This window comes from Pyrus communis, chromosome 2, assembly GCF_963583255.1.
Source record: "Pyrus communis chromosome 2, drPyrComm1.1, whole genome shotgun sequence".
NCBI lineage: Eukaryota > Viridiplantae > Streptophyta > Magnoliopsida > Rosales > Rosaceae > Pyrus > Pyrus communis.
Window position 1 is genome coordinate 131,032 of NC_084804.1, and position 27,934 is coordinate 158,965.

Below are 27,934 nucleotides of genomic sequence, written 5' to 3' on the forward strand. Positions count from 1 at the left end.
CTTCCATTAAACGAGGGGCAACTGAGATTTAGGCATTGATACGTTGTGCTACTGCTACCCCACCAGATATCCCAAAGCCTGTCGAGATTGAGCGGATACCCGCCCCAACAGCATCGTCAAGCGCGAAGGAGAAGGCTCCTCCTACCCCGGCCACAATCGCAGCTCCCGATCAAAAGTGTTCCGATAATTATCTTGAGTTTGATTTCGCTTAGCAATAGTTGTATATCAATCGACTGCAAATGGTTTCTATTGGATGGAAAGAAGCTTGGGGACAATTCAGGTTCAGGGACGGTTAGAAGTGCGGGTGAAGTTCGTTTTCTTGGTGGATTATGAGAAACTGTATCTTTGTTGTTGTTGCCTGTTGACAGTTGGAAAATTTTATTGCACAATTATTTCCTCCTTTCTTCTTGTAATGCAAATTGTTGCGTACCAGATATACACTGTCACGGGATTTAACTATGATAAAGGAGAGAGTGTTTAGCATCGGAAGGTAGTCCACCTCATTCTATATCAAATTAAGATGATTATTACGTAGTGTAGTTGAACTTTTTATTTTCTAATATAAAAATACTGATATACTAAAAAAAACTCATAAAATCTCTCTTGGCCCACCACTACATCATGCATGTTCTGACCCTAAACCCTCTCCCCACCGGATTTGGATCCTCTCTGGATCCCCTCCCTGGGAATCCCGAGGATCAAGGCACAAGAACCGTTCATCAAATATCGTGCGGCCACAATTAAATGTTATTTATATTTTTAAAAGTAAAGCAATTTCGTTTTGCGTAAAAAACATTTAATTATGGCCGCACAATCTTTGATGAACGGTCTTTGTGCCTTGATTCCTTAGATCCTCAGGGAGGGATCCGGAGAGGATCCAAATCCCTCCCCACCCCCCCCCCCCCCCCCCCCCCCAAAACCATCCGGATTAGGGGTTTCGTACCCAACAACCTCCCCTGAGAAAAAGACCGGTGTAAGCCCTCTTATTCTTCATCTTCTGTACTGTCCGTACCCTATGAGATTTGCAAAATATCTCCGATTTACAGCTGTCAACTTATTCGTGCATCACGATTTAAAGCTTAACAATTGAAAATACAAACAATATGAAATTCAGATAGAAATAGAACTTGTATTGCAATCCGGTTTCTTGAAATTCAGATAAAACACATGCATGTAATTTGTTACAGAGATGATGACCATTCAAGTAAATATCTTAACAAAATGTATAATTGTTACAATGATGATTTTGAACGCTTGGGAAAGTCGAGTAAAGGGTGTTCACCAAAAAGGCAACGTAAGGGTATCGCTATTGCCCATAGGGCTTTATCCCCGCTACTGTTGCTGAGTTTATATATTAAGACTTGGGTTTAAAACAGAAGAATGAAGAAGCCGGCTTTTCAGTCCTCTGATGTTGGTCTCCTTGCAATTGCATAGAGTTGGTGGTTCCATTAGTAGTACTGGTAATCGTCGTCGTACCGTCCTTGGGAGGTGGGGAGAACGACGACTCAGTCGGTGGCTGAGGCTGATCCATCATCGTCTTTGTCACTTGGTTTCCTTGGCATATGATGTCTACCTCACAGCCTTCGGGTGCACTTTGAAGTATCTGAGCACCAATCCCGCTGCCTTTCTTAGCCATAACTTTCCTACGCACCAATGCATTTCCGGATATATAACTCACCAATAAATTATGACCGATTGAGAAATTTGTTTAGCTTATTATAATAAATATATTGGTTAATTACCTTAGATTAGATTTGTTAGTTCCAATGACAAGCTTTGTTATGTTGAGAATAGGGATGAGGTCCAAAATAGCCCTTCCGATCATATCACTTTCAATCAGTATTGTATCTACCTTAACCTGCGCGCATACACTTGTATTAATGTAATAAAGGGAGATGATGATGCAGTTCAATGTAGTATATATAACAATTTGGTGCGTCTCGTTTAATTTGCAGTATTAAGTAATGTTAATGAAACATTATTGTACCTTTGCAGCCGAGCATTTATCAATGAACTTGTGAAGGAGCACTCTCCTCTTGCCTCTTTCTTCGACCATGTAAGTTTCTACCTGTTGTGAGCTCACTTGGTTTTTTGGAAGCTTGCCCACTACACTTATCAAATCCAATTTAATTCCAAACTCAAGGGATCCGATCACTCGCACAAAATACATACAGATGCAATAATTTTAGGGTAATGTTATTTTCACTTCTTATGCACCCTTTTTGTTCCGGCCGCAAAGAATTAAAGAAGAACAATGACAAAAAATTAACAAGAGTGTGTGCGAGGTAAAAATAGGTTTGTAGGAGATAAAAATGAGTGTGTAAATAGCACTATCTTAATTCTATATAAGGCTGCAGCAGAGCATATACTTGTTAAGAATAAATAAACCATCATGAACATGGACTGGGTAGCCTAGGTTGCCTTAAATTTTCCTCCGTGATTTATGCGAACTTGATCGATGAGACAAATAATAGGATTTATTTCAACTTGGTAATTAAGTTGTCTGATAGCTTAATTAGCTAGATTAAATTAAAAAGAGAATAAAAGGGGGAAAAATCTTATCACACATATATGTAAGATTTGGTAATTAAGGGAAAACATATGATCACTGATCAGGGAATGATTTTTCAGAGTGAGAGAGCTCACATGGACTGGGAATGTAGGTGACCTCCGGAAAAACATGTATGAGATACACGGTGGTTGACGACGATGGATCAACCGCGTGCTTTAATGCCCACGTCAGCGCGTCCATGCTGGACTCGCCCTTCCCTACTCCCACATAAACGCTCTCATCGTGGCTGCTATGATAATCGACATCTTCCTTGATGGAGGGCATCGGCGGCAGGTACCCTTTGAATCCGAAAAGCTCTTTGATCTCACTTGGTATTTTAATCTTACCCTTCTTCTCGTCATCGATATCATCACCTTCCTCTTCCTCAATCTCGGATATGCTACTGCTTGATATGTTGCACTTCATGTAGTAATTTCTGTACTCGTCATCATCGTCGTCGTCGTCGTCATCTTCATCATGCTGCGACTGCGGATCATCGCGGTACCCGCTACTAGTACTTCCGGCGCCACTAGTACTGGTACTACCCCATTCGCGATCTGGTTTGGACGTCAACGACATTTTGATATCACTGCTTTTTCAGCCACTAGTTGTTGCTAATCTTTCAATACTATTTGGTGCTAAATTGCTAAGTATATCTAGCTAGCTGTCCAAGGACGACTAGTTATAATATGTTAGACTTTTGATATCCGCAGGGCTTCATTTGTAATTCTCTCTACCTGCTTTGGTTTGACCGTTCCTCTCCCCTTGTGTGTATGTATGAATATAATACTTGATATAATGCAACAGCTCCTATCCATCATTTTTCCTCTGTAGTATACATGTAGATGTCGAATGTTTGCGCCAGTAGTGCTATGCCACGTGACACACTATGCCATATAAGGAAGAGGATCCTCTCCTGAGCTCAGGATGAGGATCCTCCTGACCACGAAATCTAGACCGTTCAATTTTAATTCAACGGTTCTAAACAGGGGTTCCCAAAAAGGTTATAATAATTGCAACCGTTGGATTAAAATTGAATGGCCCGGATTTCGTAGTTAGGAGGATCCTCATCCTATGCTTAGGAGAGGATCCTCTTCCACCATATAAAACAAATTTATATTTTATATGTAAGTATTTTTTGGTTACGTAGTTTAGCATGACAATGTTTTTCTTTAGACGGAATGGATCTTGGCTGCTGAAAAATCAACAGCAGTTTCTACTGCGAGTGAATCACGGATGTATACGTGTCCAAGTAATTGATTTTTTAATCACAGCTTAAACACGTATTTACCGGTAATTCACTAGCAACAGGAATAACTGTTGATTTTTTTAGCAGCCAAGCTTTCTCCCTTTAGACGGGCAAGCACAACATGCATCATCTATAGGGCTCCAGCGAAGTCATTTCGTTCCGCAATTACCATAATTTACATGCATCAAAGGAGGAGCGTACGTTTAAAATGTCATGCTGAAAATACACTTTGAATTTTGTAATACGTAACGCGTACGGAATATTCGTATAATTAAAGAGAATCGCGGCCGCTTACTAGTCTTTAATAATAATAAGCAGCAATCAAACCACAACCACGTATTATCATTACTATTATTATAGATTAATGATTGATCAATGTATTGATGTTTAATATTTAATTATAGATTTGTTCAAAAATATATATAGATATCAAGAGCGGAGCCAAGTACAAGGCTCTCCTAGGCTATAGCATAGGGAGAGTTTGGTTCTTCAAGCTTAAAAAAATTAATTTTTAGGTTAGTTTATGATTTTTCATTGTCATATTTCGCATAAGAAATGAAATTTTTTTATTAGTAAACTTGTTTTTAAGAATAATAAGAGCTAATAGATGTTAAATAGCTAATGGATGTTAAATAAACTCATCACTTTAACCAATATTAAATTTAATAGTAATAAATTAAAAATTCCATATCACAAATGGTTCCTTATTTTATTCACTTTAAAGCTTTGAAGGTTAGAAACCTATAAAACATAGCATAAAATTCTTGCTTCAAATTACTACATTCAAGTTTTTACTATTACATAACTTTATATAGGCAACATAGGATTAAAAACTTGATTTCATAGTAATAATTTTAACTTCGCCAACCCACCGAATAATTTCTAGCTACGCCATTGATATATATTGAGATGCTCGCGGCTGCAAATATTAGAGGTTAGGTGTCACAGCTTTGCGATTGCCAAATCTGTTGTATTTTCCTTTTAGTGATTAGCTACAGCTTACATCATCTAAGTTTAAATTAATTTTTGAAATAGATTATGGACTTTCAAATTTTTCATTTTTGTGCCATGCAATTTTAAAATCGTATCAACTAGTATCTTTGAGTTGTATAACCATTTGGTCCTTCATTAAATTGATAACATAAAAAATATAGGACTCGTTTACAAAATAACATGATATAAAAGCCTCACAGTGTAAATTGATATAATGTAAAAAGCTCATGGTGATTGGGGGTAGCAGTTTTCGTAAAGGAAGTGGTGGCGATTATACTTGTGGTGGTGGCAGCGGCAATTATGCTTGTGTTGATGGTGGTGGTGGCATCGGTGACTGTGGCAGTGAAAATGATGGTGGTAATTGCAATTGTATGTGATGCTAACGAAGACTATAGGGGTGGCTGCGTTGATGGCAATGACAATCGTGAGGATATGGTGGTCGGGGTGCAAATGTAACGATAGTGGTATAGTAGCAGCAACAACAATGGTGACAGTTGTGGTTGTGAAGACGGTGGTGACAACAACGAAGATGGTGGAGATTGTTCTTGTGGTTGTCTGTATGGTGGCGATTGTGGTGGTTGCGGCATTGTTGACAACGATGGTGGTGGTAATAGCGGTGGTTGTATTAGGTGATGACAATCATTTTGTTCTCCCAGACATAAAATGTGTCTTACAAAGAATTGAAATTATTCATTAAAGACTCAATTCTGCTTTTTATAAAAATAACTTTTAAAAGCAATCTATAGGTTGATTTTAAAAGCTACTGTTTGGAGGCTATTGCTTTTAAAATAAGCAAGATATTTTAGTTTTACCAAGCACTTTTTATTGCTTAACTTTAAATTTTAAAATAAAGCATTTTTTTTTTATAAATAAATAAATAAAAATAAAAATAAAAACAATTCTAAGACCAACTCCAATGGTCGGGGTTAAAACTTAAAATTTTTAACCCAAAACAAGGGTGCGTTTGTTGTACCGGACTATCTCAGACTGGACTAACTTCGGGGACTAAGTTGGACTGGCTTAGATTAGACTAAGCCAGACTAAGTTAGTGAAGCGTTTGGTGCATTGTCAACCTAAAAAACAGAATAATTAATAAATTATAATATTATAATATTTAATATATATCTAATAATATTTTATTATGAATTCAACATTTTCCTTCTAAAAATTTTAGACACTCTTCTACGGTTCTACCTCTCTCTAGAGAGTACTTTCCTCCTCTTTGGTTTCATCGCCCATTATTTCATTTCCTCCCATCTTTTTTCCTTCAAAATGCTTCAAAGTTCAAATCCATTTTTTCTGCAGAAAACTTCAAAACCATTTTTCCTGCAAAATCGTTGCAAAGCTACTCTCTCCTCCCTTTCCGTCTCTCCCTCTCTTTTTATCACCAAAGTTACTCTCTCCCTTTCTCTATCCATTTTTCTCTGAAATTTTATGGGGAAAAGAAAATTATCTGGGAAATTTCTGGGAAGTTTCGGGAATAAGGAAGAATTATTCTACTAAGATTGCTATTGTTATTGTCTTGCTTTATTTTTTTTCGAATTTTGGTGGCTGGATTTTGAGATTTAGGTTGTGGGTGGATTGGGTTTCAGATCCGGGCATGGGTGGGCAAACAAAGTTGCCCATAATCATGCTTGCAAACTTGCAATGTAGACATCGTATGCAGTTCTGGAAACGGGACTAGCAATCCCATGGTTTTTTAGGGGGTTCGCTAAGACCGGCTAATCCCATGGTTAGTCGAGGCGAGTGAAGGTTAGTGTCATTAATGTTAGTTCCAGTGGGTAACAAACAAGGGACTAGACTAACCCTTAGTCCAGTCCAATCCAGTGAGAGTTAGCGAGGGCAAACAAACGCCCCCTTAGGTTCTAACCTAATAACAGTTGTCCTCCTCAAATGATTTTGGCTGAAAATTTTAGCCCGAAATATTGAAGAATGGTTTTAGCCTTTTTTTGATAAATTTTTTTTAAAATAAAATTTTTGTCGACTATCTTAATTTATTTTTATAAACATTTTTACCTAAAATATTTAATTTCTAATAAGTGATGAAAAATCACTAAACCTACCTCATTTTTACACATATGCACCACATGAAAGAACATGAAAAACCTCACAACCGACCCCATCCTTAAACACAAATACATAGATGGATAGAAAGAAAAAAAAAATGAAGAATTAGACGAAAGTGATTTTGTATGGATATTTGGACAAATACATAAGCATTTATAGAATTTTTGGTTGAATTTTGATTTAAATAGATTTTTTTAATTGTTTAGCAGTTGGATTTAAGTTGAGTTGTGAAATTATTTTTTTTTATCGTTAGATTTGTTCATATTTAATCTTAATTGTTGGATTTAATGTATTTATATATTGATTTTTTTTTTAAAATGAACTTATGCCACATTGGGTTGATTCAATATGGCAGGCTGCATGAGTTGTTCGTTAAAACGTTATTAATTAACCATAGTCAAACATGCTTTTCTTTTTCCATGAAAATTATTAAACTTCACGCGTAAAATGTAAAGTGCCAGGAAGCTTCCTCAAAGAAAACGGTAATTAAGGATTGGACACGTACTTCACTGGGCTCAAGCAAATAGTCGTCGAAGGCCCAAGTCTCGTACATACCTATTGTGACTTAACGATTATAACAAAGTTATTTTTGCACTTTAAATATATATAGAAATATAAGAAGAAGATATTGTATGAAAATAAGGTGATGAGACAACATTTAGACCATATTTTTAGTAAGATTATCTCCAATTTTAAGGTTAAAACTTATTTTTTATTTTTACTTTTAAGAAATAATATTATCTACATAAAAAAAGATTTTAGTTTTAAGTTTTAATTCAAAAATAAGTTTTTTACTCAACATTTTTGATTAAATTTTTAACCTAAAATTATTAAAGAATGAATTTTAGAATTATAATAATAAATATCTTTTTGGTTTCTTTTTCTTTTTCTTTTGTCTTTGCCTTTGGTTACAATAACTTGATTTAAGGCTGATTTAGTATTGTTGTGATTTAAAAAAAAACTGTTTCTATTGTGATTTAAGAATAAACTCATTTTTGTTGCTTTTTTTTAGTATTTTTTTCATCCAAAATTATGAAAATAAACTATTTTTAAATATTTATCAAACATCTTTTTAAACTTAATTTTTTTATATCTTTTTTTTTTATAAAAGAATGTTAGTACCAAACCAATACTTAAATGCGTTGCTCAACAGCAACAGAAGAAAACAGAGGCTCACTCGGATCCTCCTTAGAGAGTTAGAGATAGAGACACAGGCGCAGCAGCAGCAGCAGAAGAAGAGAAATGGGGATCGTTTCTCAGGAAGCGATCAAGCAGTTCCAAGCTCTGATTGAAGGTGTGCTTCCTCTCTCTCTCTCTTTCCTATTTCTTACCTTTTGGCATTTTATATTTTATATTTTCACTGTTTCTGATATTTCTACTGTTTTTTTTATTGGTGGAATCTGGGGAAATGGCAGTTGATGAGCCTCTCAAGAGAACGTTTCAGGTTCGCATTTTCCTCGCTCCCAACTTTCTTCTCTTTCTTCTCTTCTCTACTTTCTTTTTACTTAATTTATTTGATTTTAATTGACGTGCTTTTTAAACCTTTTGGGTTTGGGGTGCTGCTAATGCTAATGCTAATGCTAATCGAACTAGTAGACTAGTAGTATACACTACCATCTTGTGAATCATGTGATGATTAATCAACCCAACACTACTAGAATCAATCCCATCTCATCATCCCATTGCTTAATGTAATCTTTCATCTTTCTTTCTTTCTTCTGGGTAATTTCCAATTTCCAATTGCCCATTTGGCATTTGCTGCCACTCAAATCATGTTACTGGAGTTTAAACTGAAAAAATCTAATTCTTTGATTTTAATAACATGAACATCAAGTAGGGGACAAGACAGACACTTGACTCTTTATAAATTTCTTGTCTTGTATGGATGATCGTTGTAATTGTTTCTTGGTTTATAGAATGTTCATCAAGGCTATCTAGTTGAGACTTTTGGCCGCTTTCTCAAAGCAAGGGATTCCAATGTTGCCGAAGCCCATAAAATGGTAACACTGCATCCCCTTTGCCTCCACATTTCACCTAATGATATCATATCCATTGTCGGCTCACTTGTTTTGCTTTTTTTTTTTATTGATGAAATCAAATGGTATGTTTCTGATGTTCCAGTTGGTCGATTGTTTAAACTGGAGGCTACAAAATGATATTGACAATATATTAGCCGTAAGTTTATCCTTTTCTCCTACTTGTCTAATGTTTGCCACTGATTGCCAAATTACCAATCTAATGTATAATCATGGTGGCCTACTGCTGCTGACATTGCCTGAATCTTATTCCTCTGTTGCAGAAGCCCATAGTTCCAACTGAACTATACAGAGGAGTGCGAGATTCACAGCTCATAGGTCTTTCGGGTTACTCAAGAGAGGTGCTCATTCTTTCTTAAAACTTATCTCTTTTGTGGCGTTTACACTGTCATGTCTCTTCTACGAATGGTTTTTCTCGTGTAATTTTTGTGTGCTATAAGCCTTTGAAATGTTTATTCATTCTCCTTTGCTCTTCAGGGCTTGCCCGTCTTTGCCATTGGTGTTGGGCTAAGTACATTTGACAAAGCATCGGTAAGTATTAGATGAAAATGAAAGACCATCTTGTCCTACAATTGACAACAATGTTACCTACTTCAGCCATTTTAACTTGGTGCTGAGGGTCCTTCAGTCTTGACAATCTTTGAGAAATATTTTTCATCTTGATTACAGGTTCACTACTATGTGCAGTCACACATTCAAATTAATGAATATCGAGATCGTGTAATTTTGGTGAGTACCAGATCTTGAATCTCTAAGGTTTCTTGAGTCATCCTTCTGACCTGTGTGTTTGGCTGTAGCCTTCTGCATCGAAGAAGTATGGTAAGCCTATTATCACTTGCATCAAGGTTTTAGATATGACTGGTTTGAAGCTCTCGGCACTAAGCCAAATAAAGGTACATATAACTTGATAGTAATGATGTTCTTTCTTTTTGTTTGTTTTCATTACAGTTTAAACTCATCTTGTTCTTTCCTATGACAAGTACAAATCACAATTTTTTTAAGGTTTGTCCAATGTTCCTTAGCGAGGAATTATTTTTATAAATATGTGAAAAAAATATAAACTAGGATGATTATAAATCTCTTGTAATGCATGACTGTGACGATTCTACTTTGTATGCATCTACATGAGTTCTACAGTTCACTACCTTATATTTTGCATGTCCGTGCAGTTACTGACAACCATATCAACCATTGATGATTTGAACTACCCGGAGAAGACAAATACATACTACATTGTAAATGCCCCTTATATATTCTCAGCTTGTTGGAAGGTTAGTCTTCACATTGTTAATCTTTGTGATATAATGTAATCTTAAATCTTTTGTTTCCTGCATAAGTACAATTGAGGTTGTTGCATGAGCCCTTTTATATATTTTAGATGCCCTTTTGGAATTGGAGTCGTATAATTCTTGGCTTGTCAGGTTGTCAAGCCACTTTTGCAGGAGAGGACAAGGAAGAAAGTGCAAGTGTTGTCTGGTTGTGGTAGGGATGAACTGTTGGAGGTAATGTGTTCCCTATAATGCTTGATGTATTGCAAATTTGAATGCTTATGAGTTCTTCTCATATTACTCAAAATCATCTCTTTTTTTTTTCAGTCACGTTAAACTACCTTTCTAATAGTTAATTTAATATCCTTAGTATTTTCACTGTGCATGAACATGTTTCCTCTTCGTAAGTCAATGTACTTGTTGAAACTGGATGCGAAGGCAAACCCATGTGATGGACATATAGCCAATTTTGCTTCTTGTATTTAAATGGACTAATCTTGTAGTTGGATTTGATCTTTGTTTAGATAATGGATTATGCATCCCTTCCACATTTCTGTGAAGGAGAAGGTTCAGGATCATCTCGAAATTCACAGAATGGAGCTGACAATTGCTTCTCCTTGGACCACCACTTTCATCAACAACTCTACACCCACATCAGGCAGCAGTCTCTGATGAAGGAATCCGTTCAACCAATCAGAAATGGTTCTTTTCATGTGGATGTACCTGAGGCGGCTGCAGAAAGAACTCATATTGCTGAAACGATTGTATCTGAGTTTAACAAGTTTGGTAATCAGAATGGGCTATCTGAGTCTTTAGATGGCCTAAAAATCAATGGCGACTGAAACCAGAGTTTGGTGCCGTGCAAACTTGTGATGAATCTTATGGCTTTGTGCTCACTCTAAAGCTGGTGGACAAGGAGTCTTTGCAGTACTGATCCTAGAATTGCAATCATGTGAAATGATTGGTTGTAATGGTGACTGCTGACATTATCTACGTGAACTTAACAATCGCAGAGCTAATACAGTGTATGTAATTTGACATATGGGGCTGCCACTGGATAATTAGTTCAGACCCACGAGTGGCCTAATATGCGTTGTAGTAGTGCAGCAGGAAAATTGTCATCTTTAGTTGCACAGTTCCAACCGATATAGTAATTGCACAGATTAACGTGTTTTAACCTTCAGCGATTTCTAATTTTTTTTTTTTGACATGTCAGTTTCTGGTGCTGGTGCTATTTCTGTAGCGACGACGCGTCTGCAGATCAGTTGGTTAAAGTCTGCATGCTGACTTGTTAAATTTTGCCCTGAAGAGCCAGTAAAAGCAGAAAATATTGTTTTGAGTATTGAGATAAGAAAACGGGAGATTTACATGTTTCCCTGTTTTTGAATCACTGAGACTTACAAACAAGTTTTCCTGAATACAATCAATACACCAAAATGGGACCTGTTGGATTGGAAGTTGGTGTTTCTCTCTCAAGGACTACGAGAGATCCCATTCCCATCCGACTTGTCTGCCATTGTGATCTTCTCTTGAATCCTGCTAGAACTGAACGGGGAACGATACTGATGACTCGCCTAGCACCATTTGTTCTTCTTGATGCCGCTTGCGAAGTTCTCCCTCAACTGCTGATTTTGCCGACTCTGCCATCTCTGCTTTGTTCAATGCCATGTCTGTTGCAGTCTTGATTTCCTCTATGGCTTTTAAATTGGCCTCCAGCTTTTTATCTACTTCACTTTTTCTTACGTTGAGTGCTTCCACTTGGTTTATGCTTTCTGCCTCTTTCATCTCAGTCAATTTTTCACATTCCTCGACTTTCCTTCTCAAAGATTCAAACTCCTCCGCCGATAGTCTGATCTTGGCAGCACCGGTCTCTGAGTTTGAAGACGTACCTTCTTCCTGTGTTCCCCCAGATAAGAACTTCAGCTCCCCGAGGACTCTTTTTTCTGCTTCTCGTGCTTCTTTAGCTTCTTCGAGGGCAATCTTCAATTTCTTTTCTGCTTTCTCTGCTGCAACTCTGCTATCTTCAGCTTCTCGTTTATGTTGATTAGCACTTTCCTTCATCTTTTCTGCTTCCAGCCTAGTGCTTTCAGTTTCAGATGAAAGCTTCTCAGCAGTTGAACTGTGATGTGCATCATATTCATGAGGACTAGGAGGTGCATTACGATGTGCCTCTGCCTCGTCCTTGGTTTTCTGTATTTGATCAGTTAGTTTAGTAGTGAGAGCTTCCATTTCCATTTCTTTGTCCTTCAATTCAGCCTGTTCCCTCTTCACATCTTCCAATTCCAGCCTAAGGGAACTCACAAAGCTTCGGAGAGAGCTCTCTTCGTATGCCACTTCCTGCAGCATCTTTGTGGCTTCATTGAGCTCCATAGTTACCACTCTCACGGAGTCCATTTCGCACGCATGCGCTTTCTTCATCTCTTCTTGTATAATTTCAATCTCGGATGTTGTTTCTTCAAGCTTTGCCTCTAGTTCTTTGGCCAGTTCAGGATCAACCTCATTCTTCAAAGATAGCAATTTGTCTTCTGCTTCTTGCTTCGCACTTCGGTAGGATCGAAGGTGGGCCTCTTTTTCGGACACGGCTTTTGCCTGCTCCTGTTGGGCTTGCTGGGCAGCAAGTTTGAGCTGTTCAATGGATCCCTGCATGGCTGAAACCTCCTTCGACAGCTCGTTAACCCTGTCTGAGTTAACGTTTGCCGACCGCTGAGCTTCCGCCGCCTGTTGGAATGCAGCCAGTTTTGCTTCAAAGGCGGCGTCAAAGTCCTGTCGGATTTTGGTAAGCTCTTGCTTTGCTGCATCGAGTTCGGTCACAGTGGCTGTGTATTCATTTCTTTCGTGGTCCAATTCCCGTTTCCAAGCATTACCTTCAATGGTTTCTCTGGATTTGACCTCTTCTAGTTTCTTAGCCCGATTCTTTACATCTTCGGCGTCTTTAATTGCTGATCGCTTGGAGTCTGTTACAGTTTTGAGCTTGGTGTTCAGATCCTGCAGTGTTCTCTTGGCCTTATCAAGCTCAGAGAGTGCTCTAGCTTTGGTAGTTTCTGCACTCCCTAATTGTTGCTTAATCTTGTTTAGTTCTTTCTGTGCCAACAGAAGTTGCGTCTCCTTGTCCAGTGCATTAGTCTGACAAACAAGAAATCCCCACTTAAATATCAAATCATTCAGAAGAGATGATATACGCAATACAAAAATAGAAAGGCTGTTCTCTTCGCAAGACGTTAGCATTTTGCAGTGGCATTGGCGTTGAAGGGATATATTGATTGAATATTGTACCTCTGGCGAAAGCTTTTTCTTGACGGCATTGGCATTGGCATTGGCGTTGGCATTAGCATTGGCTTTGGGGCTGGCACTGGAATTGGAATCGGAATTGGCATTGGCATTGGAAGATTTTCCTCCTCTAGAAACGACTTGGCCAAACAAACTAACAGCAGCTTTGACAGATTGGAAGGGTGCTCGGGTGTCAACCTCTCCCACCTCCGCCCTCGGGGAGCCGGGAGCCTTCTGCTGATCCTTTATACGGACATTCGCCATTTTTGGTTTCTTCTGCGCGCAACACGCATGCATGTATGGATGTACGAGTCACAACAATATACACACACACATATATATATCAAATATTTGAACAAATTATTTCGTCTGAATAGAATTATAATAATATTGGAAACGTGAAAGCACGTACCTGCAACCAAAAAAGATGATTGAGATGGAAAGAGTTGAAGTCAGAGGAGGAGGATCATTCAATACAAGACGTCACTTAAGAATTCAAAAGTAAAAAGAATCAAATCAAATGGGTTAAATGGCAAACCCAGAGATTAAAAATAAAATTTTGAAACAAAATGTATAATTGTCAAAGAAAAAGAAAAGGGAAAGAGGAAATGGCAGACGGTGGCCGTTGGAAACCAGAACAAGCGCAGAGATGAAGAGAGCCGAAAGAGGAGGAGGAATGGATATGTTGATTACCGTTTGTACAAATTTACTTATTCTGCTATTTTAGCGGGAACCAAACCGAAACACGCGGAGCTCAACGGACAATGCCAACCGCTAACATTTTGGGAATTACAGAATTGGCCTTGCCTGCCACCTGCCACCTGCCGGCTAACGTTATTAGTCACGCAGATGACATACTTGACCGTTGACCAGCCCGTGCGGTGCTTTACCTTCTTTCTTCGGCAAAAATGATGGAAGAGGATCTGATCCTCTTGTGGGGATTATAAGGAGCCTCTTATCATGGTCGTTCATAATTATATCGTAAGGTTAGTTTTCATTCGATACTACTTGTATTTAATTTTAAATAAATAGATTCAAAATAATTTTTACCGGATAATGTACGATAAACGGTTAGAATATAAGGATCCCACAACTTGAATCTGGATGGATCCAAATCCGACGAAAAATAAATCTGGAACTCCAGATCACTATCCAACTATGCCACTCATCGTTATTAATTCAAAGATTTTTTTTTTTCGAATGATTTAGTTCAAAGTTTTTTATACGTACGTTCATTGAGATTTCAAAATAATAATACCGCTTTCAAAAGTTCTATAACATTTTCCTGAATAATACTTTCAAGGTATGCTACTATTTTTGTTTTATCTATTCTTAAACTTAATATAAATCATAAAAAAAAAAAAAAAAAAATCTTCAACACTCAAATAATGGTAATACGGATTCCAAAGGTCTTATATCATTTTCTTCAGGAATCTCTAACGGGAAAATGCAAATTTAAGATGCAAGAATTACATTTACATCCTATTTTGCATTTTCGACAAGTGTAAATGAATGTTCTACTCTAATGAGAATGATGTAAATTTGACAACTCATTTAATTTTCTTTCTTTCTACTAAGTATACATTTGTTACTCAATAAATTACAAAACCATTCCAAACACCTTATAAAGTTCTCCTTAATGTTTATGAAAAATATTTCGCGAAAATAAAAGATTTGCATTTTTCACAAAAAAGTAGGTTAACAATCATGGTTTTTAGTCTGTTTGGCAAATTCGTACATAAATCATCATTCAATCTATTTATTTTCACCTTCGCCTCAACGTGAAATTGTGAAAATTAAGGGAAGACTGTCCGTTGAGTTTCTTGTATGTGGAACCCCATTTGACAGTGCTTTGGTCCCCACTATTGTATTTTTTACTTTTTTTTAGTTCTCGGCTTAAATATTCTACTAAGTATACATTTGTTGCCCAATAAATCATAAAATTGCTTTGAAACACCTTATAAAGTTCTCCCTAATGCTCATTCAAAATATTTCGCCAAAAAAAAAAAAATTGCATTCTTCACAAAAAAAGGTGGGTAAACACTCACGGTTTTCAGTTGGTTTTGCAAATTCGTATATAAATCATTGTTCAATCTATTTGTTTTCACCTTGACCTCACTGTGAAGTTTTGAAAAATTAAGGTGAGACTTTATGTTAAGATTCTTGAGTGTAGAACTCCATATGACAATGTTTTGGGCCTCACTACTATATTTTTCACTTATTTCTTTAGTTTTCCGCTTAAATATTCTTCTAAATATACATTTTTTTGGTCAATAAAGCGTAAATTTGCTTCCAAATACTTTATAAAGTTTTCCTTAATTCTCACGGAAAATATTTCGCAAAAATAAAAATTTGCATTTTTGATTAAAAAAAAAAACGTGGGTGTTAGTTAGTTAACTCATGGTTTTTAGTCAATCTTGCAACTTCATGCATAAATTATCGTTTAATCTATTTATTTTCACCTTTGCCTCACTGTGAAATTTTGAAAATTAAAGGAAGACTTTCCGTTGGGGTTTTTGAGAGTGGAACCCCATTTGACAATGTTTTGGTCCTCACTATTGTATTTTTAACTTATTTTTCTAGTTTTTGGCTTGAATATTCTACTAAGTGTGTTGCTCAATAAATATTAAAACCACTTCAAAACACCATATAAAGTTCTCCTTTATTCTCACGGAAAATATTTCGCAAAAATAAACCATTTGCATTTTTCACAAAAAAACGTGGGTTACCACTCACAGTTTTTAGTCGGTTTGGCAAATTCGTAGATCAATAAATCATAAAACTATTTTGAAACACCTTATAAAGTTCTCCTTAATGCCCACGGAAAATATTCCGCAAAAATAAAAAATTTGCATTTTCACAAAAAAACGTGGGTAACTCACGGTTTTCAATCGGTTTTGCAAATTCGTACATAAATCACCGTTCAATCTATGATTCTATTTTCTCACGGAAAATGTTTCAAAAAAATATAATATTTGCATAAAAAAGGGTTAACACTCATGGTTTTTTGTCAGTTTTTACAAATTCGTACATAAATCGTCGTTCAAACTATTCACCTTCACCTCACCGTGAAGTTTGAAAATTATAGTAATACTTTTTGTTATATTCTTGAGGGTGGAACCCCATTTTAACAATGTTTTGGGCCTCCCTACTACACTTTTCACTCATTTTTTTAGTTTTCGACTTAAATAGTCTACTAAATATGCACAATAAATCGTAAATCCGCTTCTAAATGCCTTATGATAATTTTTTTTAATGCTCATGGAAAATGTTTCATGAAAATAAAAAATTTGCATTTTTAACAAAAAAGTGGGTTAACGCTCATGCTTTTTTGTCAGTTTTTATAAATTCGTACATAAATCATCGTTCAAACTCTTTATTTTCACCTTCGTCTCATTGTGAAATTTGAGATTAAAGTAATACTTTCCGTTAATATTGTTGAGGGCGGAACCCCATTTTAACAATATTTTAGGCTCACTACTATATTTTTCACTTATTTTTTTAGTTTTCAACATAAATAGTCTTCTAAATATACATTTGTTGCTCAATAAATCGTAAATCCGCTTCCAAATGCCTTATAAAAATTTTCTTAATGTTCACGGAAAATATTTTGCAAAAAAAAAATTTGCGCTTTTGACAAAAAACGTGGGCTAATACTCATGGTTTTTAGTTAGTTTCTACAAATTCGTACATAAATTGTCCTTAGAACTATTTATTTTCACCTTCGCCTTACCGTGAAATTTGAAAATTATAGTAATACTTTTTGTTATATTCTTGATGGTGGAACCCCATTTTAACAATGTTTTGGGCCTTACTACTATATTTTTCACTCTTTTTTTTTTTTTTTCGATTTAAATAGTTTACTAAATATACAGTTGTTGCTCAATAAGTCGTAAAACCACTTCCAAATGCCTTATAAATTTTGCTTAATGCTCACAGAAAATATTTTGCAAAAATAAAAAATTTGCATTTTTGACAAAAAAACGTGGGTTAACACTCATAGTTTTTAGTCGATTTTTACAAATTCGTACATAAATCGTCGTTCAAACTATTTATTTTCACTTTCGCCCCACTATGAAGTTTGAAAAATAAAGTAATACTTTCCATTAATATTCTAGAGGGAGGAACCTAATTTTAACAATATTTTAGGCATCGCTACTATATTTTTCACTTATTTTTTTAGTTTTTGTCTTAAATAGTCTGCTAAATATTCATTTGTTGCTCAATAAATCGTAAATCCGATGCCAACTACCTTATAAAATTTTCCTTAATGCTCACGGAAAATATTTCACAAAAATAAAATATTTTGATTTTTTACAAAAAACATGGGTTAAACTCACAATTTTTAGTTGATTTTTACAAATTCGTACATAAATCGTCGTTCAAACGATTTATTTTCACCTTCACCTAATCGTGAAGTTTGAAAATTATAGTAGTACTTCTTGAGGGTGGAACCCCATTTTAACAATGTTTTAGGACTCGCTACTATATTTTTCACTTATTTTTTCAGTTTTCGACTTAAGTAGTCTACTAAATATCCATTTGTTACTCAATAAATTGTAAATACGCTTTCAAATGCCTTATAAAATTTTCCTTAATGGTCCAGGAAAAAGTTTTTGAGAAAATAAAAAATTTGCATTTTTGACCAAAAAATATGTGTTAGCATTCATTGTTTTTGGTCAATTTTTACCAATTTGTACATAAATTGTCATTCAAACTATTTATTTTTACATTCACCTCACCGTGATGTTTAAAAATTATAGTAATTCTTTTTGTTGTATTCTTGAGGGTGGAACCCAATTTTAACAATGTTGTGGGCCTCACAACTATATTTTTCACTTATTTTTTTAGTTTTCGACACAAATAATCTACTAAATATACATTTGTTGCTCAATGATTGTAAATCCGCTTCCAAATGCCTTATAAATTTTCGTTAATGCTCATGGAAAAAAATTCTCAATCTACGCTCTAAGCTTTCTATATTTAGAAATAAAAATACACTTGTGAGGAGTGTAGAATGAGATTTTTAGAGTGCCAATAACATTTCCCATAAATAAATGAAATAGGAATGGATACGATCGGTACTTTGTTACCGATTTTCCCTAAAAATGTCGCTAGAATTTTAGCAACAGTTACGAGAATGAATCGCTATCTTATTACCGAACCACTCTTTTCAATTTTGTTCTTTTTAGTTTTTTAGCTTTTGTTTTTTGCTTATGTTTGTTTTAGTTCTCTTACCATAACAACAAACTATCAAACTCATATTCTTCAAAATATATTTTTTCATGCAAAATCTAGGAAAGCATACGATCAGTACTTTGATATCGATTGTCCGCAAGAACTGTTGCTAGGGCGTTAGCAAGAATGAATCGCTAGCTTCATACTGAACCACCCTTTTCGATTTTTTCTTTTTAGTTTTTCAAACATGTTTGCTTTAGTTCTCTTACCATAACAACAAACTATCAAACTCACATTCTTCAAAATATATTTTTTCATGCAAAATCTATTATCGTACATATTTAAACACTTGTAATTAACGATTTAAAACCTAAATTTAAAGATATTTGAATTAAATAGTGGTTACTCAGATAAAGTAATGTACGAACAAAAAACTCAAAGGAATAAACAAAAAAGCAGAAACTAAATGAAAAAAATGGAATTGGGAAAGATCGGTACCACGCTACCGATCCTCGCCCAGTCGTATTTAAATCATCGTTCAATCTATTTATTTTCACCTTTGCCTCACCGTGAAGTTTTGAAAGTTAAGGTAAGACTTAACGTTAAGATTCTTGAGGGTAGAACCCTATTTTTGGGGTCTCGCTACTATATTTTTCACTTGTTTGTTTTAGTTTTCAGCTTAAATATTCTACTAGATATACATTTGTTGCTCAATACATCGTAAATCCACTTCCACATGCCTTACAAAGTTTTCCATTATTCTCATGGAAAATGTTTCGCGAAAATAAAAAATTTTCATTTTTGACAGAAAACGTGGGTTCACACTCACGTTTTTAGTCCGTTTTGCAAATTCGTACATAAATCGTCATCCAATCTATTCATTTTCACCTTCACCTCATCGTGAAGTTTTGAAAATTAAGGTTAGGTATTCCATTGATATTCTTAAGGGTGGAACCCAATTTTAACAATGTTTTGGGTGACACACACAAACCCGGAATGTCCACCTGGACTCTGAATCGTGCCGTGCTGGCCGACACCAGAAAGGCTACGAAGCCATATAGTGTTGTGATGTGGAAAATATAAATAAATTTAAACCTAAAAGTGCCTAAATGCAAGAGTGCGCGTGTGAACGGGAATGAACCCATTTCACACGTGATGTCAAAACATAAGTAAAGTATAGTAAAGTAGAATGAGAATTCTACCATCGAAGGTAAACTCCTAAACCAAGATTTGTCAAGAATCCTTGTCGACACGAAAGCTCAGCCACTAAAACCTGGAGAGGTGAAAAACAAGGGTAAGTGGGCCTAAAAATACAGCTTGTAAAACCTTTTTGAAAATGTAATAACCCCTCGCCGTAAAACAAGTATAGTTTCCAAATATATATACTGCATATACTATGAAAACGTTTATCATAAATAGTAATATCACCATAATGCAACAATTCACGATATTCAGCATATAAAATGCATGACCATCGGTAATCACCATAACTTGAATGAACGAACATATAATATCAGGTGTTCATCGACATATGTTGACACACGAGTTCATGCAGAGGTATTCTGACATGAATAGGACTGAGCGTAATAATGATTTACGCTTTAGTACTACAATCACGTGAAGACTGATGTTATGCGCGTCACATACGAGTCTTAATTGCCCATAGTAGTCTAGGACATGACTGGCACCTACAATGGATCCCAAAGTGAGGGTACGATGCAATGTGAACATACATGTGAAGCCTGGCCCTAGCCCAGACGAGTACAAACACCAATGTAGACACGATGAGCAGATAATGTAATTATAATCATATAATGGTAAATCAATAATTCGATAATTCTAATCAATACAATACTATTCATGACCGTAAATCCAATTAAGGCATCAATAATAATACATATATCAGTGCATCCCATAGAACGTAGCATAATTCCATAAATTATGTTAATACACTAATTCTTATAAACGTTATTTTGATCTAAACGTAATGTGAAAAATTCTTTATCAAATATATAAATGGAAACTAAATAAATATATAATATTTAAAACGCAAAGCTCCACTCTCAAATCATGTCGTTGGGTCGAACCCGCCTTGTAGACTACGAAGATTATTGCGATGCGGTTCACCTAGAAATGAAACCATTTACGTAAATATATAACGTGCTAACGTAAATTCGCGTATTCGTACAAAGTCCGGTTAATAAAGAATTTTTAAAAGGTCAAATTTCGAAAAAATGACGGCGTATTTGGGTTCGGCACGTTGAGAAACCTAAGGAGGAACCTCGGGTTCTTCCACGAGCCGACCACCCACATGCATCCATGAGCACCCACGTGCCTGCGAGTACGACTGTACTGACCTTCCTGGCGAGTTCCTGCAATTTTGCAAGTTTTCGTCCAACTTTCAAAGCTTCGTTTGAGCTAATTTCTCAGCCAAAATCAGTGATTTAAGAACCAAATAAAAGCTAGGAATGTAGGGAACAAAACTATACCCATTGGAAGCCCAGTCGTGGCCGGCATTGGCCTAAAAAAGGCCTGAAAGTGGCTGCATCATTCACCGGAAAATTTGGGAGAAAAACTCCCCAAGATGCTTTCTGCATTATCTCACCCCCAAATCTCATTTTAAGCTTGAAAAACAATATAAGGCTTCGAAATAAGAAGGAAGTGAAGGTCTTGAGGCTCACCATGGTTGGGGAAGGAAATGAATAGTGATACGACCATTGTACAGTGCAGGTTCAATGGTTGGGTTACATTTATAGCTTGAAGTCCTAGTTTCTAGGTTGAGAAGCTCGCAGATCTCATCGGGGTAACAAGTATAGCGATGTTGATGGTGGTGATCTCGGCCTCATGGCCGTACTATGCTTGCCAAGATGAAAGTATGAAAGGGGTTGAAGGAGCTAGGTGCAGGGCGAATGATAGAGAGAGATGAGGTGGTGGTCTGAAATTCGCCGGAATGGCGAAGGTGTGGTGGTGGCTCGATGAAGTTTTACCGAAAGGAGAGAGATATAGTTTGAGTGAATGAGAAATATTGTTTAAAAAGAGAGGGGAGAAAAGGGTTTGAGAGTTTAAAAGAGAGAGAGATATCCGGTAGAGTGGGAAGAGAGGACACAGGGACAAATGGAAGAGGAGACCCACGTGGGTGGGTCCCACAGACACATATATCCTATAAGAAAATAATAAAAGAATAAGGATGAATATCTAGAATGGTGAATTTACTAAAATGCCCTTCGGCTTTGTAGTTTCATAAAATCTACATCGTAGCTCCAAATTTGATTCTGCTTACGCCTATGCGTTTGTACCGTCGAGTACTACAGGAATACTGTAAAATAATAGCTCATATATGTCATGAAATAATGGTCAACAAAAGTCAACAATCACCTCTAGAGGCATTTTGGTCAAATCACACATTTAAAATTAATAAAATCGTAAAATTAGAGACGGGTTGTTACATTAGGCCTCACGACTACATTTTTCACTTATTTTTTTAGCTTTCGCTGTTAAATGTTCTACTAAATAGACATTTAGTGCTCAAAAAATTAAAAAACCGCTTCAAAATGCTTTATAAAGTTTTCATTAATGCTCATGAAAAATATTTCACAAAAATAAAAAATTCGCATTTTTGACAAAAAAACGTGGGTTAACATTCACGGTTTTTAGTTGGTTTTTAATAACTTGTATATAAATCATCGTTCACACTATTTATTTTCACCTTCGACTAAGGGTGGGCACTTGGAACCGAAAATCGAAACTGAAACATGAACCGAATCGAACCACACCGAACGATTTGGTTTGGCGATTTTGAAACGGTTGCAGTTTTAAAACCGAACCGCGGCAAAGAAAACGATTTGGTTTTAGTTTTGGGTTTTCAAAACCGCACCGAAATCGAAACCGAAACCGCACCATATATTGAATGTTATGTTTTCATTAGTTCAACTAGACTAGTCATCCAATTTTGCACTACTATTCGACATTAGTGCCCTGAACTCACTGCTTGCATCTATCTGTCTCTCTCTTTCTTAAAACTCATCTTCATCTCTTCCATAGTTGACATCAGTGCCCTGAACTCAATGCTTGCATCTCTATGTGCGACTTGGCTGCTTACATCTCTACAACCTCACTGACCTTTTTATCCATGGTTGTAGTGTGGTTCATGCCATCGCAGGGCTTTAGTGGCCTTGGTGGGACCATTATATCCATCTCATGGCTTCCAGCATAATATACATTACTTAACTGTACAAATCCTTTTACCGGTAGAACCAAACTAAATGAGAAAATTCTTTTATGTGCAATAGATTGTTTATTGATGAACATTTCAAATTTTCTTGAGATTATATTGATGACTTAATCATTACCTTATCTCTACTCCTTGCACTAATTACTACTGTTGGAAAATACTTGGCAAGAATTGTCATAAAATCACCAACTAAGTCCAAATGGCTAGAAGTAGAATGCACCACCCAAGAATTATAGGCTAAATCTGAGGAGAATGGTCTATTAGGGGTAGAGATGTCATGCAAGTTTGACAGTCTTATGCATAAATAGGTGATATTTTAAATTGTACATTTTTTTCTCAAAAACCAAACTGAAATCGTTTAAAACCGCACCAAACCAAACCAAACGGTTTCATGCAAAAAGTTTTGGTTTCGGTTGCGGTTTCCCTCGAAACAACACCGAATCACACCGCGCCCAACCTTACCTTCGACTCACGATGAAGTTTGAAAATTAAAGGAATACCTACTTTCCGTTAATATTGTTGAGCATGGAACCTATTCAACAATGTTTTAGGCCTCATTACTATATTTTTCACTAATTTATTTAGTTTTCGACTTAAATAGTCTACTAAATGTATATTTGTTGCTCAATAAATCACAATTCCGCTTCCAAATGCCTTATAAAATTTTCCTTAATGTTCAGAAAATATTTTGCGAAAATAAAAAAATTTCATTTTTGACAAAAATCGTGGTTTTTAGTCGGTTTTCACAAATTCGTACATAACTCGTCGTTCAAACTATTTATTTCACCTTCACCTCACCATGAAATTTAAAAATTAAAGTAATACTTTCTGTTAATATTCTTGAGGGTGGAATCCTATTTTAATAATATTTTTTACCTCACTACTATATTTTTCACTATTCTTTTAGTTTTCAACTTAAATAGTCTACTAAATATACATTTCTTGATTAATAAATCAGAAATCTGCTTCAAAATGCCTTATAAAATATTCCTTAATGCTCACAGAAAATATTTCGCGAAAAAGAAAATTTGCATTTTTGACAAAAAAACATGGGTTAACACCCATGGTTTTTAGTCAGTTTTTACAAAGTCGTGTATAAATCGTCATTCAAACAATTTATTTTCACATTCGCCTCACCGTGAAGCTTGAAAATTAAAGTAATATTTTCCGTTAATATTCTAGAGGGTGGAACCCAATTTTAACAATGTTTTGGGCTTCAATACTATATGTTTCACTTATTTTTTTAGTTTTCAACTTAAATAGTCTACTAAATATACATATGGTGCTCAATAAATCTTAAATCCACTTCCAAATGCCTTATAACTTTTCCTTAATGCTCACGGAAAATATTTCACAAAAACAGAAAATTTGCATTTTTGACAAAAAATCATGGGTTAAAATTCACGGTTTTTATAAAGTTTTACATAAATCGTCATTCAAACTATTTATTTTCACCCTCGCCTCACCATGAAGTTTGAAAATTAAATTAATACTTTCTGTTAATATTCTTGAGGGTGAAACCCCATTTTAACAATGTTTTAAGCCTCACTACTATATTTTTCATTATTATTTTTGTTCGACTTAAATACTCTACTAAATATACATTTGGTGCTCAATAAATCGTAAATCCGCTTCCAAATGCCTTATATAAATTTTCCTTAATGCTCACGGAAAATATTTCACGAAAATAAAAACTTTGCTTTTTTGAAAAAAAAAAACGTGTGTTAACACTCACGGTTTTTAGTCGGTTTTTACAAATTCATACATAAATCGTCGTTCAAACAATTTACTTTCAGATTCGCATCAATGTGAAGTTAGAAAATTAAAGTAATACTTTCCGTTAATATTCTTGATAGTGGAACCCTATTTTAACAATGTTTTAGGCCTCACTACTATATTTTTCACTTATTTTTTTAGTTTTCGACTTAAATAGTCTACTAACTGTACATTTGTTGCTCAACAAATCGTAAATCTGCTTCCAAATGCCTTATAAATTTTTTCTTAATGCATACAAAAAATAATATGTAGAAATTAAAATTTTGCATTTTTGACAAAAAAAAGGTGGATTAAACACTCACGGTTTATTGTCAATTTTTACAAATTCGTACATAAATCATCGATCAAACTATTTATTTTCACCTTCGCCTCACCGTGAAGTTTGAAAATTATAGTAATACTTTCTATTATATTCTTGAGGGTGGAACCCCATTTTAAAAATGATTTGGGCCTTACTACTATATTTTTCACTTTTTTTTTCGTCTTAAATAGTCTACTAGATATACATATGTTGCTCAATACATCGTAAATCCGCTTCCAAATGCTTTATAAATTTTCCATAATGCTCATGAAAAATATTTCCCAAAAATAAAAAAATTGCGTTTTTTTTGACAAAAAATGTGGTATAACACTCACGGTTTTAAGTCAGTTTTTACAAATTTGTACATTAATTGTCGTTCAAACTATTTATTTTCACGTTCGCCTCACCACGAAGTTTGAAAATTATAGTAATACTTTCCGTTATATTTTTGAGTGTGGAACCCTATTTTAACAATGTTTTGCACCTCACTACTATATATTTTCACTTATTTTTTTAGTTTTCGGCTTAAATAACCTACTAAATATACATTTAGTGCTTAATAAATCATAAATCCACTTCCAAATGCCGTATAAAATTTTCCTTAATGCTCACGGAAAATATTTCACAAAAATAAAAAAAATTGCATTTTTGGCAAAAAAACGTGGGTTTACACTCACAGTTTTTAGTCGGTTTTTACAAATTTGTACATAAATCGTCGTTCAAACAATTTATTTTTAGATTCACTTCAACATGAAGTTAAAAAATCAAAGTAATACTTTCTAGTAATATTCTTGAGGGTGGAACCCAATTTTAACAATGTTTTGGGCCTCATTGCTATATTTTCCACTTATTTTTTTAGTTTTCAAATTAAATAACCTATTAAATATATATGTGTTGCTCAATAAATCGCAAATCCGCTACCAAATGCCTTACAAATTTTCCTTAATGCTTACTGAAAATATTTCAAGAAATTATTTTTTGCATTTTTGCAAATTCGTACACAAATCACCGTTTCATGAATTTATTTTCACCTTGGCCTGAATGTGAAGCTTTGAAAATTAAGGTGAGACTTTCCATTGAGATTCTAGAGGGTGGAACCCCATTTGTCAATGTTTTGGTCCTCACTATAGTATTTTTCACTTACTTCTTTCAGTTTTTGGCTTAAATATTCCACTAAGTATACATTTGTTGCTCAATAAATCACAAAACCGCTTTTGAACGCCTTATAAAGTTTTCCTTAAAACTCGTGGAAAATATTTCACAAAAATAAAAAATTTCATTTTTGACCAAAAAAACATGGGTTAACACTCATGGCATTTAGCCAGCTTTGCAAATTCGTACATAAATCACCGTTCAATGTATTTATTTTCACATTCGCATCAATGTGAAGTTTTGAAAATTAAGGTGAGACTTTCCATTGAGATTCTTGAGGGTGGAACCCCATTTGACAACGTTTTGGTCCTCACTATTGTATTTTTCAATTATTTTTTTCCTTCAGTTTTTGGCTTAAATATTCCATCAAGTATACTTTTGTTGCTCAATAAATAATAAAACTGCTTCTAGACACCTTATAAAGTTTTCCTTAATGCTCGCGAAAAATATTTTGCAAAGGTAATTTTTTTTCATTTTTGACCAAAAAAAAAACGTGGGTGTTACACGATTTTTAGTCGGTTTTGCAAATTCGTACATAAATCACCGTTCAATCTATTTATTTTCACATTCACCTCAATGTGAAGTTTTGAAAATTAAAGTGAGACCTTTCATTGAGATTCTTGAGGGTGGAACCCCATTTGACAATGTTTTGGTCCTCACTATTATATTTTTCACTTATTTTTTCAGCTTTCGGCTTAAATATTCTACTAAGAATACATTTGTTGCTCAATAAATCATAAAATCACTTCCAAACACATTAAAAAGTTCTCCTTAATGCTCGCAGAAAATATTTACAAAAATAAAAAATTTCATTTTTGACGAAAAAAACGTTGGTTAACACTCACAATTTTTAGTCGGTTTTACAAATTCGTACATAAATCATCATTCAAACTATTTTTTCTTACCTTCACCTCATAGTGAATTTTTGAAAATTAAGGTAAGACTTTTCATTGTGATTCTTGACGGTGGAACCCCATTTGACAATGTTTTGGTATTCACTATTGTATTTTTCACTTATTTTTTCAAATTTTCGACTTAAATATTCTACTAAGTACACATTTGTTGCTCAATAAATCATAAAACTGCTTCCAAACACCTTATAATGTTTTCCTTAATGCTCGTGGAAAATATTTCTCAAAAATAAAAAATTTCATTTTTGACCAATAAACATGAGTTAACATTCACAGTTTTTAGTCTGTTTTGCAAATTCGTACATAAATTACCATCCAATCTATTTATTTTCACCTTTGCCTCTATGTGAAGTTTTGAAAATTAAGGGGAAACTTTCCGTAGAGATTCTTGAAGGTGGAACTCCACTTGACAATGTTTTGGTCCTTGCTATTGTAATTTTCAGTTATTTTTTCAGTTTGCGACCAAAATATTCTACTAAGTATACATTTGTTGCACAATAATTCATAAAACTACTTCCAAGAACCTTAAAAAGTTTTCCTTAATGCTTGTGGAAAATATTTACAAAAATAAAAAAAAAATTCATTTTTGACCAAAAAAAGTGGTTAACACACAAATTTTAGTTGATTTTACAAATTCGTACATAAATCATCATTTATACTATTTGTTCCCACCTTCGCCTCATTGTGAAATTTTGGAAATTAAGGTATGACTTTCCGTTGAAATTCTTGAGGGTGGAACCCCATTTGATAATGTTTTGGTCCTCACTATTGTATTTTTCACGTATTTTTTTTCAGTTTTCGGCTTAAATATTCTACTAAATATACATTTGTTGGTCAATAAATCCTAAAACCGCTTCCAAACACGTTATAAAGTTTTCCTTAATGCTCACGGAAAATATTTCACAAAAATAAAAAATTTCATTTTTGACCAATAAACCGTAATACTCACGATTT

At 34.8% G+C, this 27,934-nt stretch overlaps 3 protein-coding genes across 3 annotated transcripts; 1 reads left to right on the plus strand and 2 right to left on the minus strand.

The window, feature by feature from the left end:
• Positions 1-1,104: 1,104 nt before the first annotated feature.
• Positions 1,105-3,179, minus strand: LOC137726638 (U-box domain-containing protein 52). Its single transcript, XM_068465577.1, has 4 exons — positions 2,647-3,179; positions 1,988-2,106; positions 1,743-1,858; positions 1,105-1,643 (listed from the first exon to the last, which is right to left on the minus strand). Exons 1-4 carry the CDS (start codon positions 3,128-3,130, stop codon positions 1,355-1,357), a joined length of 1,008 nt encoding a protein of 335 aa, XP_068321678.1. The 5' UTR covers positions 3,131-3,179; the 3' UTR covers positions 1,105-1,354.
• A 4,837-nt stretch (positions 3,180-8,016) lies between these two features.
• On the plus strand, positions 8,017-11,325 carry LOC137726408 (phosphatidylinositol/phosphatidylcholine transfer protein SFH1-like). Its single transcript, XM_068465335.1, has 11 exons — positions 8,017-8,154; positions 8,276-8,304; positions 8,777-8,860; positions 8,982-9,035; positions 9,160-9,237; positions 9,374-9,427; positions 9,566-9,625; positions 9,694-9,789; positions 10,066-10,167; positions 10,318-10,398; positions 10,689-11,325. Exons 1-11 carry the CDS (start codon positions 8,103-8,105, stop codon positions 11,004-11,006), a joined length of 1,008 nt encoding a protein of 335 aa, XP_068321436.1. The 5' UTR covers positions 8,017-8,102; the 3' UTR covers positions 11,007-11,325.
• Positions 11,326-11,560: 235 nt separating this feature from the next.
• On the minus strand, positions 11,561-13,716 carry LOC137721443 (WEB family protein At1g12150-like). Its single transcript, XM_068460540.1, has 2 exons — positions 13,438-13,716; positions 11,561-13,287 (listed from the first exon to the last, which is right to left on the minus strand). Exons 1-2 carry the CDS (start codon positions 13,693-13,695, stop codon positions 11,704-11,706), a joined length of 1,842 nt encoding a protein of 613 aa, XP_068316641.1. The 5' UTR covers positions 13,696-13,716; the 3' UTR covers positions 11,561-11,703.
• Between the last annotated feature and the right edge of the window lie 14,218 nt (positions 13,717-27,934).

What these genes read in the sequence shown, in the direction of transcription:
- LOC137721443 (XM_068460540.1), bottom strand. Translation starts at nt 13,695, where the DNA reads ATGGCGAATGTCCGTATAAAGGATCAGCAGAAGGCTCCCGGCTCCCCG. An exon ending in AGAAAAAGCTTTCGCCAGAG is followed by an intron (nt 13,288 to 13,437) that starts GTACAATATTCA and finishes CTTGTTTGTCAG; the next exon opens with ACTAATGCACTGGACAAGGA.
- LOC137726638 (XM_068465577.1), bottom strand. Translation starts at nt 3,130, where the DNA reads ATGTCGTTGACGTCCAAACCAGATCGCGAATGGGGTAGTACCAGTACT. An exon ending in CACCTACATTCCCAGTCCAT is followed by an intron (nt 2,107 to 2,646) that starts GTGAGCTCTCTC and finishes TGATAAGTGTAG; the next exon opens with TGGGCAAGCTTCCAAAAAAC. An exon ending in ATAAATGCTCGGCTGCAAAG is followed by an intron (nt 1,859 to 1,987) that starts GTACAATAATGT and finishes GTATGCGCGCAG; the next exon opens with GTTAAGGTAGATACAATACT.
- LOC137726408 (XM_068465335.1), top strand. Translation starts at nt 8,103, where the DNA reads ATGGGGATCGTTTCTCAGGAAGCGATCAAGCAGTTCCAAGCTCTGATT. An exon ending in TTTCGGGTTACTCAAGAGAG is followed by an intron (nt 9,238 to 9,373) that starts GTGCTCATTCTT and finishes TTTGCTCTTCAG; the next exon opens with GGCTTGCCCGTCTTTGCCAT. An exon ending in ATCGAGATCGTGTAATTTTG is followed by an intron (nt 9,626 to 9,693) that starts GTGAGTACCAGA and finishes GTTTGGCTGTAG; the next exon opens with CCTTCTGCATCGAAGAAGTA.